General features: G+C 40.4%; 1 protein-coding gene across 5 annotated transcripts in view; it reads left to right on the plus strand.

The window, feature by feature from the left end:
* The window catches only part of RB195_005574 (uncharacterized protein), a gene marked incomplete at both ends in the record, with an annotated part of 70,653 nt that overhangs the window by 5,254 nt on the left and 51,626 nt on the right, over nucleotides 1-13,773 (plus strand). For 4 of the 5 annotated variants that reach the window (XM_064178168.1, XM_064178165.1, XM_064178169.1 and 1 more), the window contains 7 exons: nucleotides 670-771; nucleotides 821-968; nucleotides 1,037-1,206; nucleotides 1,283-1,405; nucleotides 2,569-2,703; nucleotides 4,603-4,739; nucleotides 6,316-6,433. In XM_064178168.1, coding sequence (XP_064035242.1) covers nucleotides 670-771; nucleotides 821-968; nucleotides 1,037-1,206; nucleotides 1,283-1,405; nucleotides 2,569-2,703; nucleotides 4,603-4,739; nucleotides 6,316-6,433 — 933 coding nt within the window. Of the gene's footprint in view, nucleotides 1-669; nucleotides 772-820; nucleotides 969-1,036; nucleotides 1,228-1,282; nucleotides 1,406-2,568; nucleotides 2,704-4,602; nucleotides 4,740-6,315; nucleotides 6,434-13,773 lie in introns of all 5 variants that reach the window. The other variant, XM_064178167.1, reaches the window with a different exon arrangement.

Consider the following 13,773-nt stretch of genomic DNA (forward strand, 5'->3'; position numbering starts at 1 on the left):
TAGGGGAATTTGACCGACCCTTTCGTTCCCTACGCTTGCGTTAACGGCAGTTAGAAAAAATTGAGCGTGATCGCACTCATAATCGTGATCTACACTCCTAATCCCACCTCTTCGTGAGGAGATTCCCACATCCGCCTTTAGGGCCTCTAAGGACAGCATAACACCAAACTGAAGATAGCTGTGTCTCTGCAGGCGAAAATAGAGTTTGGAGTATAGATTATGAATGTGAGTATGGCTCTGCTCAATTCCCCCTAATAGTCATGAAAATAGGCGTGGGAAACGGCTTTTGTTCCTGGTACGTGAGAACGCGCCACTCTTATGAACGTGCCGCATCCTTGGCCGAGCGGTGGGAAGTCTCTTCAGCTGCCAATCCATGTAAAACCGACGAAGAGGCTGCTGAAGAAATGGCCAGTGTGCCAGGGTGGTGCGTTCTAACATACTTGGTGGGAACAAACGCTTCCACGCTGTTTTTCTAAAGAGGATTAGGACGAATTGAGTGGGGCCACACTCATACTCGTGACTACTCAACCCGAACTCTATATTTGCCTAATCGTTAGTTTCGTGATTCAAGGACTTCCTTCGGAATTCTTGGATTCCTGAGGAATGTTAGCGAAATTTCTGGAGGTTTCAAGAAAACGGAAACTCCGGAATCATTTATACCCTTTTCAGAGCCTGACACTGACTACGTCTTTGCCGTTGGAGCGTACAACGAAGCGGATGGAGAAGATGGCGAGCCGGTTCTGCTCTCAGCTCGTACTCTACCCAGCGATGGTACGATGACCGACTAGACTTTTTTATTTTGACATTTTTTTACTTCCAGGAACACCAGCGTTTTCGCTCTGGCCACCTATAGCTGTTCGCGCAAATTCTCCCAGTCCAGGTGTGGTTTTGGTAACATGGGAGGATCCGAATCCAGAACAGGATATAGAGAATGAGATCGATGGCACGCAAAGGCATTACCTTATACAGTAAGTGCGTTAGGTGCGTTAAGAGTTGATTGTTGATGTACTGTATTTGAAGTGGCTGAATTCTTCAGATACGGTATCTACCAATCGGAGCAATTAGCTAAAATGCGGTCGAATTCACGGACTGTGAAGTTGACGGGCTTACTACCGGGAAAAGAGTACGAGATTGCTGTAAAGGTGGTAGGAGATGACGGAAGAGAGAGTCCGTGGAGCATTAGAGACATAGTCCTAACTCCACCAGGTACTGTAACAATTGAGGAGGGTACTGTAGCTGCACTATAAAAAATGGAGAGCTGTAGAGGTATGCATCTGTTCAGATCCAACACAAGAAATTTCACGTTACGATTGGGAATGCGATTTTGAGAAGGATCTGTGCGGAATGCGTAACGGAGACGGCGTTCAGTGGATTCGTGCCGGTGGAACTCCGCCAGCGGATAGCGGTAAGAGGCGTAAATGTTCGATTTTCCTTAAATTTCGGCATAGGAAATGCAGCTGGATGTGAAAGAAGAGCAAGAATTGTCAGCTCTCTTTATAACGGCTAACCTTTCGGTGTCGTCGCCTTCGTCCCTGGAAAGTCACAACATTTGCTCTATCCTATCCTCTCCAATGTCTCATCCAGAATATTCCGGGTGTAACACCTTAGGTCATCATTACCTAAGTTACTCCACACGGAACCAAGAACCAAAGGAATAGCTGTGCTCACCTAAGTAGCCGCATTGCCGTGATGTTAGCGAGCCTCCGCGAGATAGGATCGCTCCGTTAATAGGATGTGACCCGCACGTGACCCCGTAGATCAAACCCAAAGTCCTTGATACACAGCCTGTTCGTTGGTCACGGCTATGCACTCTTCCTTCCTGATTTGTTTTTGGACCGTTAGCTTTTATCCAAAACGCGTCCAAACTTCTGCGTGCCACAATTCCGATTCGTTCGTACGATGGGATCGTGGCAACTTTGGAGAGAGGAGCCTTTTCAGGACATTGTGTGGAATGAGCTCTAAGAGAGTTCGCTGTATTCAGGTGTTCACCCCTTTTAGATTTTCTTTCATTCATACACAAGGTGGTCGCCTTGTTTAGAGAGCGGAAAGAATTTTCAAGAAATGATCCTTGTGGAAGTTTCAAGTTTCTATATCACCTGCATGCTTCTTCAATATAAAGAGGAAGTCCCTAGGTTCTTCCTCCCCTTCCTCTCTGACTTAAACATTTCTCGAGGTGGCAAATCCACGAAAAGACCCTATTTTTGTTTGGTGAAGAGTTTTGTAGAAGCTGTCCGCCTCTCATGCCTTAGTTTCTGAATTTAACTTGACCAAAAAATGAGCCCAGGATTTTATTTGCGAATACTCATCACTATGGACAATACATAAACAAGATTCAAATTCATATACACATAGTTCTCAATTTACCTAGTAGTTTTTATGTTTTTTGTTTTGAAATAAGTATGTAAACTAAAAAGAATGGAAAAATCGCTGAAAACATAGTGAATCAGTTTTTTGGGTGAAAAGTTAGTTTTTGAAAGTTGGAAATATTCTCTTTTCTACGACTCTTGTAGAGTTGTCCTCGCCCCTTCTCCAGGATCCCAGGATTCAAAGAACTTCGGAAAATTTCAGGAAATCAATACATAGCTATCGACACCGATCCCGCTCCTTACCATTTCTCGTCGCTCTACTCGCCAATGTTCAATATGAAAACGAGTGCATTCTTGTGCTTACAGTTCAACTACTTCCTGAAACCGACAAATGACGGTAGGTTGTAGAAAAATATTGAAAAAAAAATCATTCCCAGCACTTTTTAGAATGTTTCAGAGATTGGCATTGCATTATAGATCTCGACTTAATTCGAATTTATTCGAATCGAACAAATATGACTTGAAAGTAATAGAAACCTTCGGAACGAAGTTGACATGAAGTTATTGGTACTATGTACGTAAAGAAAGGAATGTTATCCAGTCAAGTCCTCTTTGATTAGTAACAAACTGTGACGCGTTAAACAGAAAGATATCTCGTCCAGATCAGATTCACATCGGCGAGAACTCGTCCGCAGAATAAGTGCCTTGCGGATTTTTACGTTATCACGGGATGCTTCAACCATTTTTGTTCGAAATTTTCTTAGAATTGAACTCGAAAAAATCCAGGAATTTTACATTTCAAGACAAATTTTTTAGCGAAATTTTTTGCATAGCAGCTAAGAATTTGGTTTTTTGTTTAATTGAGTCAAGAAAACTGAGATGGAATGGCTCCAGAAATCTAGAACGGATCCCACTGTTCCCTCTTCATTGCATTTTTCATTTTATTTCCCGTCTTTCATCGACATTCTAACATTTTTTTAGTTCCTTGGGATTCATACATTTATTCGTTTTCATCTCGGATACATAGTTCTTTTAGTTGTTGCACTCAAGTGCGTTCAGATAACTCGAGATCAGTCTCGATTGTTTGAAACATCGATTAGAATAATGTCGATTGAAAGGCTGATGTACGAGAAATCCGAAATATTGACTAGTCATTGGAGGAAGTACACAGACGTGCACTGTATCTAAAGCTAATATCAGGATAAAAAATGAAAAAAAAAGATGATATGTAAGGATAAAAAAGTGAACTCAGTTGAATTTTCACGGCAAAACATGTTCAGATATGTAAAATCCGTGAAATATCGTGTTCGTGCATCGTTAACACCTGATAGCACTTGCACGAGACAGAAACAGACATGAAAATTTGTATGGTGACGCCGAAAATAAGCCATCATCTTTGAAATTAACTGTGTATTTCCTCGGATTTCATCAGAATTCTTACCTTAATGACTCGGAAAACCACGGTAACACTGGAAAATTTGCTTTCTGAGGTGGAATTTGCAAATGTCAATCCAAAAAGTGCAAACCGAGGACGAATCCCGGTCCACGGCTAACGATTACACCATTTCGGTTTTTTTTACAGTCGCAAATTTTATTTTCAACTGCACCGTTGCGGTGTCGTTAGCAATAAAAGTATGGAATTTTGCAGCAGTGTGGCAAGAACAAAACATAGGAAGAATTGTGTTGCATTTTCTGGATTTGTGGCTGGGATAAATCGGCTGAGGAAATTTTCACGAATCGTTACAATCGTCTTGTAGTGGTGAATTACTACGGCTTTTTTCATCACACCTACTTGCATTTTCTGGGAAATTCCAAGAAAGTGCAGGAAAAGGTTCCGGAACAAGTTACTTCCCTAGATTAGCCGGCAAAACTGTTACAACTACGAAATTATTACTATTGCATTCGAACAATACAGAAATCTAAGAAAGTATCAATCTGTTCCTTGTTGGACCGACAATCGATGATTATCATTTAGCGTGGGATTTTTCCCAGGATTTCCTTGGATCTGCTGTTAAAAGAAAAACACCACCGGCGCGAAACCCCTTTGCGTGCTCGGAGGAGGTCTCAGCACCTCTGTGTGGCGCGACGATCCATATGGCATGCGGCGTCAACCCGGTGTTAGGCCCCGCACACGCCCACCTGTACGCAATAACGCGTGCGGTGGTCAGCCATTGAACGGTTTTATTGTTAAAGACCGCTTTTGTTGTGCAAAGGCGGCTAACGCAGTGCTGGAAGGAAAATCATCGCAAAATACATTGATCTTTGGACTATTGATCGGAAACGTCCACATTTACAGGTCAGCTCTACGTGGAATTGCGGGATGAGAAGAAAACTAGCAAAAAACAGCTTCTAAGAATTTCGCTTCTGAAGTTGCCAGCACAAAAATGGAAGGAGATTACGATTCCGTTGCCGGCTCAGAAGAGCCCCTTTAAGGTAGGTCAGGACGATGTCAATAGTGCTGATAATCGCAATTTTGGCACTTAATTGTACCCTATAATTAGGCACTCGGATGCTTGCGGCTTTTTTCTGCATAATTACGGTAGGATATGCACCATCAAGTTCTACCGTTTATATTTTTACGATTGAAAATGGGCTGTAGAATAATTTACTCGAACTCTTCTACAAGGCTCATGTTTTCTGGATGTGCACAACTTACTGTTTATAATTTCATGAAATAAAATAGGTTTCATTGTGATTTAACTACTGTGGCTCTTACATCTGCCTCATAGAACTAGAAGGACAAGGTGATAATGTGATGTTAATCAATCCCTGTGGGGATACGCCCTTGCATTTAACTTGTATTTTCTATTTTTTTTATCGTTTGAGCCTAGGAACCTGTGTCTATCCCATTCAGTGGCATGCGGGGGCGAGCTGAGGTATTAAGGCTGTGTTCTTATCCTTCCTGACAGGTCTGGTATCAATTTACCAACCCGAGAGGGATCATGAGTTTGGCTTGCTCTTGGCCGATCTCGAACCATCGATCGATCGTGCAGTCAGAGTCGGATTTTTATTGAGGACACTACAACCGCCCCTGTCCCGTAGATAGAAATTTCCATTTTTTTCCTCAGAATCCCAGTTCAGCCTAGTGATGGTAAAGTCAGATGAAGAAAATTTCTTGAATGACTGGAATATACGACCTTTGTAATTTATGTTTCAGAATTTTCGGGACCCATGGTCTTTGCGGTGAATATTTTCGCGATCTTGACAGTTACCTTCTCCTAACACTTATCACATTTGTCCACAAAGGACCATCAGGGTTATCCTGTCCGGAACTTCGTTGTAGTCCCAATGTGCTACCTATTGCTTTTTTTGAATGAAATTTTCTCTATGACGCTAGACTAGCCATAAAAGAAGCAAGGGATTCTCTCGTTTCAGTGTTTTTTTCTTATTCCTGATGTAGACGCAAAATCTATGTTTAGAAAATGTAGATCTTATCTGAGTCCATCGAGCTGAGCTGATATTGCAGAGCTGAACAAAAGTAAATAAATAAATACTTACATAGTTTGATTTAGGAGTTAGAACCTCCAATTCATGAACACATATAGTCGGGTCGAAACGACTTGCCCCTCAGTGCGGCTGCGCACGTGGCGGCGCTCGAAGCGGCGCGGTGGAGTTAGCAATTGGGATGGGACCATCACGGATTGCAGCGATGTGTGCTGCTACCCAGAGGTCTCCCCTCTTGATCCTGAACCGCTGCGCTCTACCGCTCTACCGCTTACGCAACTGCACCGAGTTCATGTCGTTTTTACCGGACTATGCTAGAACTGATCTAGTCCTCTTCAGTGATAGCAGGTGGCTTGATAAACTCAGGATTTAACTGTGTGGCCACCGTAATCGAACTACTGTAGGTGACGCTTTTTTTAGCGTAGTACCAGTAAAATAGATTAGCAGTAAAATTATCCATATTTGCAATATGACAACATGTATAATATCCCAATATTAATAAAATATTTCCGAAATTAATAAAATATTAAGAGCTTGACTAGAGGATTCCTCGTGAATTTTTAAGATATTCTTCGAAGTGACGTGGAAAACGAAAACTCCATGGATCGCCTTGGATCGAGTTCGATTGTCGAGCGGTGTCTGTCCATTTCATCCACAGTCAGTGAGACTTGCGCAGATCGGAGGTGGGCGCTTCCTAGCTTTTCTTTGTTCGTTTGCCTGGAAGAAGATAGGAAAGGTAAGTAGGTTGTTACGGAATTTTAGGGTAGAAATTTCTGGGAACCCGAAAGTCTACTGGTTCTCTGAATTGTTCAGTCCATTTGTAGTTTATTCACATGTTGTGCACTTCCAGTGATTTTTAAGAACGAACCCATAGAATCCGAAAAAAAGTGTTGTGTGTTCCGACACAGCAGAAAATGATTTCTCATTGTTTAAACTGTAAAAGCAGAGGAATTTCTTTCATGGTAAAGCTGGCATGATTCACGGATAATCGCCAGAATTTCCTTCCATAGCGCAGCTTTTTTATATAGCGCTTCTTTTCCGTGGAACGGAGTGATGGTGAAGCATCAGGAGTTGCACTTGTTAGAGACTCGTTCCATATTTCCACGTTCGCTTCACGAATCATCCGAATATGACCGGATCCTCGTGCGACAACGCTCCACATATCCTGAATAGAAATGTTATCGAAAAAAGCAGTTACATGGCTGTGTCCCCAACGGTTCTGCTCTGTCTGTGTGTCGGTGTGTGACTCAGATCCAGAACACACAAAAGAGTTAGTCAGAGAGCGTAGCTGCTTTCTCAACGTGTACGTAGTGTAGTCCAACATTTCATATGTGGGAATGTTCCCGAAGGGTCATCGTCAAAGGTGAAAATTAAGGACATCAGCCGTTGTGTCCTTTGTTAATTGTCGGATGCACGCGCCTGTGTAAATAGGGTTCTTTGCCAAGGTTGTAAAAGTCGTTTGGAAGGTTATAAACGAGAGCAAATTTGTTCCTGGGAAAGAACAAAAACAAAACTCTGCGTCCTCATAATAACTAAGGTGGCGTGAAGCTAATTGAAATAAGTTATTAGATGGATAAGTGTCAATCTCGGGATGATCATATGCACACTATTTAAAATTGCCCCAATCGACCACTAAATATTCTATGAGCTTTATTTTATTCCTGTAGATAAAACGCTGAGTGAAAATTGTGCAAATAGCAAGCAAGCAAGTAAAAAAGTAAATGTTTGCTAACATTGACCACTTACCAATGATGTAGTGTATATATTTTAGAGATTTCTTCCAATTAAAATTCTAAACGATATTCCTGCAAGTTGGACTGAGCAAAACATGAAATAAATAAATAAATGATTAAATGAGTAAAAGTATGAGTAGATCTGTGCCAACAACTGCATGCAAAGAATTTTCTTCGAGGATTTTCTTCAATATCTGCGACTGCCTTTGGCCGCCGCTACTAACTTGCACATCTATGAATTTCAAGGGAAGTTTTTCAGGATTGAGATAAATTTTTTTAAACTGTACCGACACTACTGAGTTTTTTTATGAGTAGTAATTAATCCATATGTTTGTTTGTTCCTTTTCGGTATGGAACGTAATCTTAAACACTAATATGTGTGAACAGAAGAGAAATTGCGTCTTTCATCCTGAAGTGGCAACACAAAATTAAATATTCTGGCAGCTAAATTTGGTTGCAGACAGTGCAGTTCCCTGATAATTTAGGAATTTGTAGGGGGGTATTAAAAAGGCAATAAAAGCCTTTCGGATTGATTCCTACAGGATGCTCAAGGATAAGCTCAACGAAACCTCAAAAAAAAATTAACTGATCTTAAAAAAAATGTGGAGGACCTGCAAAGTTCGCAAGAATGATTTCAAATTGCAATTTTAAATCATATGATTTGCTTGGATTGATTAGATCTTGTAATTTTTCAACGAGTTGGAGAATACATACTCCTAAAAATTTGTGACTTAACATTTCTCTCAGCAAAGAGATAATTGCTTCAAGATAATTGCTTTGAAATTAAAAAGACTGAAATATGTTCTAAGACTCACTTGTATTCAATATGGTCGTAAAACGTTTGGGATTCGTTGGTTACAATTTACCCTCGTGGAGGACTCCGGAAAAGATCCAATCTAACCTGTAAAATCAATTAGCCACATGTAATTACTTCTTCCTTCTAAGACGTTTTCAGCGTTTTTTTTTTACAATGAAGTTTTCTAAATATGAAGTAAGTGGATGTTCGTTCGGAATTCATTCACGCTCGTTCGATTTCTACTACAAATCGCGCAAAACGCGCTAGAAAAATTAGGCGCATTGTACAAAATGGTGCTGCCCGATTGCGTACGAAGTGAGGCAATTTCCCTTTTTTCGTGCTTTTTTCGTGATCGTACGCTATTTTTTTCTGTGGAAATGGATTTTCTGTTCAGATGAAAAACGATTTCTAGTGGTTTAAGAATTGAGCCAGACGGAAGAGACGGAATTGAGACAGTTAAAACGAATCTTACGTTGTGAGGTAATCCACGGAAAAAGTTAGACATGGAGTTGTAGATTGCAGGATCTGGGGTGGTTCCGTTCACCTCCCTAATCGTCCTGAAAAAAAGGGCGTAGGGACCGTTTAGTTCCTACGAAGAAGGTTAGAACGCTCCTCTATATGCACCTTGCGGACCCCTCAGCAGCTTATTCTTTGTTTTTCTTGGATAGACTGGTGTGAAGACCTCTCCAATCCCATAGAGCTCCTACTTGGATGCAGTGCGTGCACAACGGTACCGTCTTGCAAGCGAAATCGTAGGAAAGAACGGCATCTTCCATATTCCCGTTTTTTTTACGACGATTAGGGAGATAGCAGCGGCACCATCGCGGATCCCGAAATCTACAACTCTACTTGTAGCTGTCCTCGCGGATTCCCCCACCATGTCAGACTTGTGGTGTGCTTGCTGCCTTTGAGCATGAAGATGACTGGAGTGGAGCGTCTAATACGGAAATGTGACAGCCAAGCGCAAAGTATGTTCTAATCTTCTCCATTTCCATGAAGGATTTTTTGCCGGGACACAACTCTCACTGAAAGATTTTATCCAGTAATTCCAAGATGTCGTTAAGACGTTAGGAATTTTTCGTTGGCTTGTCGCCAGCGCCGACCTTCCGTCCTCATTTAACTGCCGAATCGGTCCTCATTTGACTGCGATATCGTTATGGAGATAGCAGGAAAAAAATGTTCACTTATAACATATAGCGAAAATCTGGGAAAATATGCTTCCTCTTCACACCGTCATCTATAAGTGAGCCAGTGCTGCTATCTGCAGTAGTAACACTAGTAGAGATGTTTTTCTTATAGAGTATGTAACAAGAAAAATGTGCACTAACTTTCGAAGGTAGTGATTAATGATTCCTTTAAAAAGTAGAATCAAAATTAAATGATAAGAAAAACATTTTGTAATTACCTCTCTAAAAGTTTCTTAAAACGTTCCAAACACATTGCACGGGAGTACTGTTCGCTGTTTGCTTTCGCCTTTCGAATGGTTTTCTGTTTTCCATAATTTTTCCGTTTAAGAAATAATTGACATTATTGTTACCCTGCTGTTATGACCGTGATTTACATATGAAGAAAAAAAGAAAAGGAGAGAAATGCTTGAGAAAGTATTGAAGCACTTTTGCCTGAGCTAATTTTTCGTGCTTTTTTTCTCAGAATTCATTTTATTTGAAATAAATTTGGTATTTAAGGTTCAACATTTTCAAATAAGCATGCATTTCTCAGCCGACAATCATTTCAAATAGAGTACATATATGTCAGATTTCTATTTTTTTACTGTATTACGACATAGCTCAGGATTTTTTACACTGAGCTCTCTCTGAATCAAATTTTTTTTATAACACTTGATGAAATTTCATCGGGTGATTTCATTGGTCACATCTCAAAAATTCAAAACTGGAAAGAGAATATGTGAATATTAGTTGACGGCTTTTCTATTGTTTCTATTTAATGCAGTGATTTTTGACGAACAATAGATGAAAGTCACATCTCTAGCACATTGATGACCGCATCCTTCTGTACTTTATTTCCTGGAGAATATGGAACAAGAGAGTTATTTTTGATCTCCCGCATGCGACTATTCATCGGTCTCATTGTTTCGACCAGCAGTGCTTTTGTAATGCCTCATCTTATTCCTATTTTTTAGTTTTTCATTCTTTTTTGTAATAATATATGATTAAGATTACGTTCGTAATTACGTGGTGTACATTGCTTCAAACGTCCGATTGCGCACGACCCCCTACTGCTCGTATTCTCATTAATGAGTCAATATTTCATGTGGGCACAGTACCGCCTTCTCTAATCTCTCAGTCTGCTGCTCTGCTCTGAGGTGAGGTGAATTTGTAAGGTTCGAGATCCATAAATTTGGAGGAGGTTTTCAAATTCACGAAACTCAATCCTCATTTGCCGAAAAGGGTTAGTTCGATTGTGGATCTGCCATATTAGACACTTTAAACACTCGCAGAGTGTTGAAATAGGTTTAGGCCAGCCTGGATATCAATAGATACTCATCCATAAATTCCAACGTTAGAGAAATCGCATCCTCCTTCGGAATATCACGTTCAAATCGCCACATTCCACACGAAATCCCTTCAACCCCATTCCACATGGGATGCACTTGCACTCAATTGGTTGGTGTACCTCATTGAGGAACACTTCGCGTGAGTGCTATACGCTCCTCCTCGTAACGATGTTCCTCACTAGCCATTGTAGCGTGCGTGACATATGTGGACACGCATCCGTTCCGTACGAAACGTCGTACGCACTAACGACATGTCGTTCACCGATGTGAGTGCGCCCATGTACGTATCGGAGCCTGGACCACAGCAGCGTTATATAAGAACGCGTCGCATCGCGCTAAGGATGCGCATTGCTTGGAACAATAGGCGCTCGAGTCAGAAGAGTGGATGCTCGTCGTCCGTCCGTCCGCTCGTATACACGCACACTTGTCGATTTCAGCATTAGGCGCTCGAACGGAGCCCATAAGTCCCTCACCGGCCCTATCCCTAGGCAACCTCCTTTAATTACCGTATACGATTCCGTTTTGTGTCGGATTTCCGACATTGGCGACGGCGTCGGTGGCCTCTACGGTAATTGATGGTCGTGCCACACGGCTTCACAATTCGGATGATTGCCAGGTTGTTCCCGAAAACATCATTCCCTCTTCTCAAGCCGGCGATAAATTCGTCTTTACGTTCCTTCATGGAGAGTCATGCGTAAAAACAGTTTCTAGTGACTAGAAGGAGCAGTTTCGGCAGTTACGATCTCAAAAAGGAGATACTACAGCTTAGTAGGATGAATTGGTCACCCCAGTATCATTTGAAAAAGATCCGAACTTTTCACTAACAAGTTTATTCCAAGAGCACCCGATCTATTATCATTTTCTTATGATTTTTTTGGCTGAAAATAATGGTCAATAAAAAGGTAATTTTTCTTTAGAAACTATAACGGCTTGCTAAAACGAATTTAATAAATTTGTTTTCGTTTTAACAAGCTTTTAAAGCACTTTTTAAATTTGTTTTCTGGAGAAGATATTTTTGTCATAGCCTTTCTTACAGCAGAAAATCTTTCTAAACTCTTCCTTTTCCTATTTTTTTTTCGCTGCAAGGAAAGTTACAACGGAAACATCTTCTAAAAGAAACAATTTCATAGCAGTTTTTTTTGAAAAAATATTTCCTGGAGAAGATATTTCTGTTGTAGTCTTCCTTGCAGCAAGACAATTGGAAAAAAATTTACGAACCCGAACTTCGGTTCTATTTTCCCTTTTGATGAAAATTCATTCTTAGGATCCTGAATTTCAGTATATGAAAAAAAATATATGAGTATGTGCTGAAATCTCTCTGAATTTCAGGCAGGCATCTAGGCAAGAAATATCCATTCTGGAGTGGAAATTTGTGGAATTCTTTTTCAGAGCGCACTGCTGGTAGAAAAAAGATCTTTTGGTTCGGTTCTATCTTATGAAAACTCCCATTTTTTGATTGGTATTGATTCAGAAATTAGCTGCTGGTCACGCACCGCGCAGTGTAGTTATCCAGCGTATTTGCGGAAAAATTTTCTAGCATCACATTTTCGGGATAATATTTCTTGTTTACGTACAAGCGAGTTCCAGGTTGCTCTATATCCAGGTGATTAATTTACCAGCTGAGTTTTTCACGCCTTCACATCGGATCTAAATCATCCTAAAGAAAGCTCAGAAAAATGAGGTCCTCCGTAGATTTCCCTTCTCTGCACTCTGTCATTAGTCTAGCAGGTGCTGTTTGGTGTGATTGATAGAAATGGACTGATCGCAATCGTAAACGATTTTTTCTGCAATCGCGTATCTTTCGAGGTCTACTGTACTGTTGGAGTTTTTTTTCTTTGATTTTGAGTAAACCGAACATTTGCTTGTTTTAGGAGCCTTCTGCTGAACCATGACTTACAGTTGAAACCTTTGAATTCAAAAAGTTTAAATAATTGTGGAATTTTTTGAAAAAAGGAACACGCTCTTTAGTATCGAATGTTTGCTTTTTTATTCCTATTTGAAATTTGTTAATGGGGATTTAAAGAGGATTTAAGACAAATTTTGGATCTTCTCCATGAAGAGGAGAATTGGATCAGTGAAGTTACGGGGAAAAAAGAACGCCTATTGTAACGGATCCTATCCATGACTCCTAGGACGATCGACACTTTCTTCGTCTAATTTTGCTTCGCTTGAAATTCAGTTTTTGCTTCGATTCCGTTTATGATTGATCCTAGGACTAGGATTGATTGATCCTCTTCCATGTCATAGAATCTAGCTGGGGGAAAAATTTAGAAATTTGCTTCCCTAAACTACATACTTCAACGTTTCTTAACGCCTAATGAACTCTAAACGTTACACATTGCACTTTTGCACACAACTGTGATTCATTCGTCGAGCTTCACGTTCCAATTTTCGTCCAAAGAATTTATATGAATTGTGAATGTGCACCATATTTTTATAGAATTTATTATCTTAGAAAATTAGGTCTTGACGACCATTTTCCGTTCAAAGTTCGATTTGATCGCGATTGTGCTTCTGACAAAGATCGGTTTCTCCTTCAAAATAGTCACCTTTATCGTTTACAAGTGTGGTACCAAAAAAAAAACATCAAGAACTAGAGGTATTTTTTGAAGATAGAAGAATCGAACAGTGGGAAAATGTCCCTGATACTACCGTTGATAATTTTACATCTTTAATTCTTACTTGATACATATGATGCGCATTTTCTTCGGTTTGTCATTTCGGCATTTTTTTAGCAGTCAGTGAGAATTTGTGAGGGACAAATAAAGAAAAGTTCGACCAGATGTCTTAGCCCAATACAGAATTAACTGCGAGAAAAGAGGATTGTTGGTATAGACGTCTTCCAAGAAAATAATGAGAAACTTTTCGGTTTTTCACAGAAACCTTCACGACTCCGTGCCATCCATCAAGTTTTTTCCTTTGTTTTCACAGAACATTTCGACAATCCTGTGTACATGAAGAGTTACACGTGCTTCACTT

Source organism: Necator americanus, chromosome I (assembly GCF_031761385.1).
Source record: "Necator americanus strain Aroian chromosome I, whole genome shotgun sequence".
In the NCBI taxonomy this organism is placed as follows: domain Eukaryota; kingdom Metazoa; phylum Nematoda; class Chromadorea; order Rhabditida; family Ancylostomatidae; genus Necator; species Necator americanus.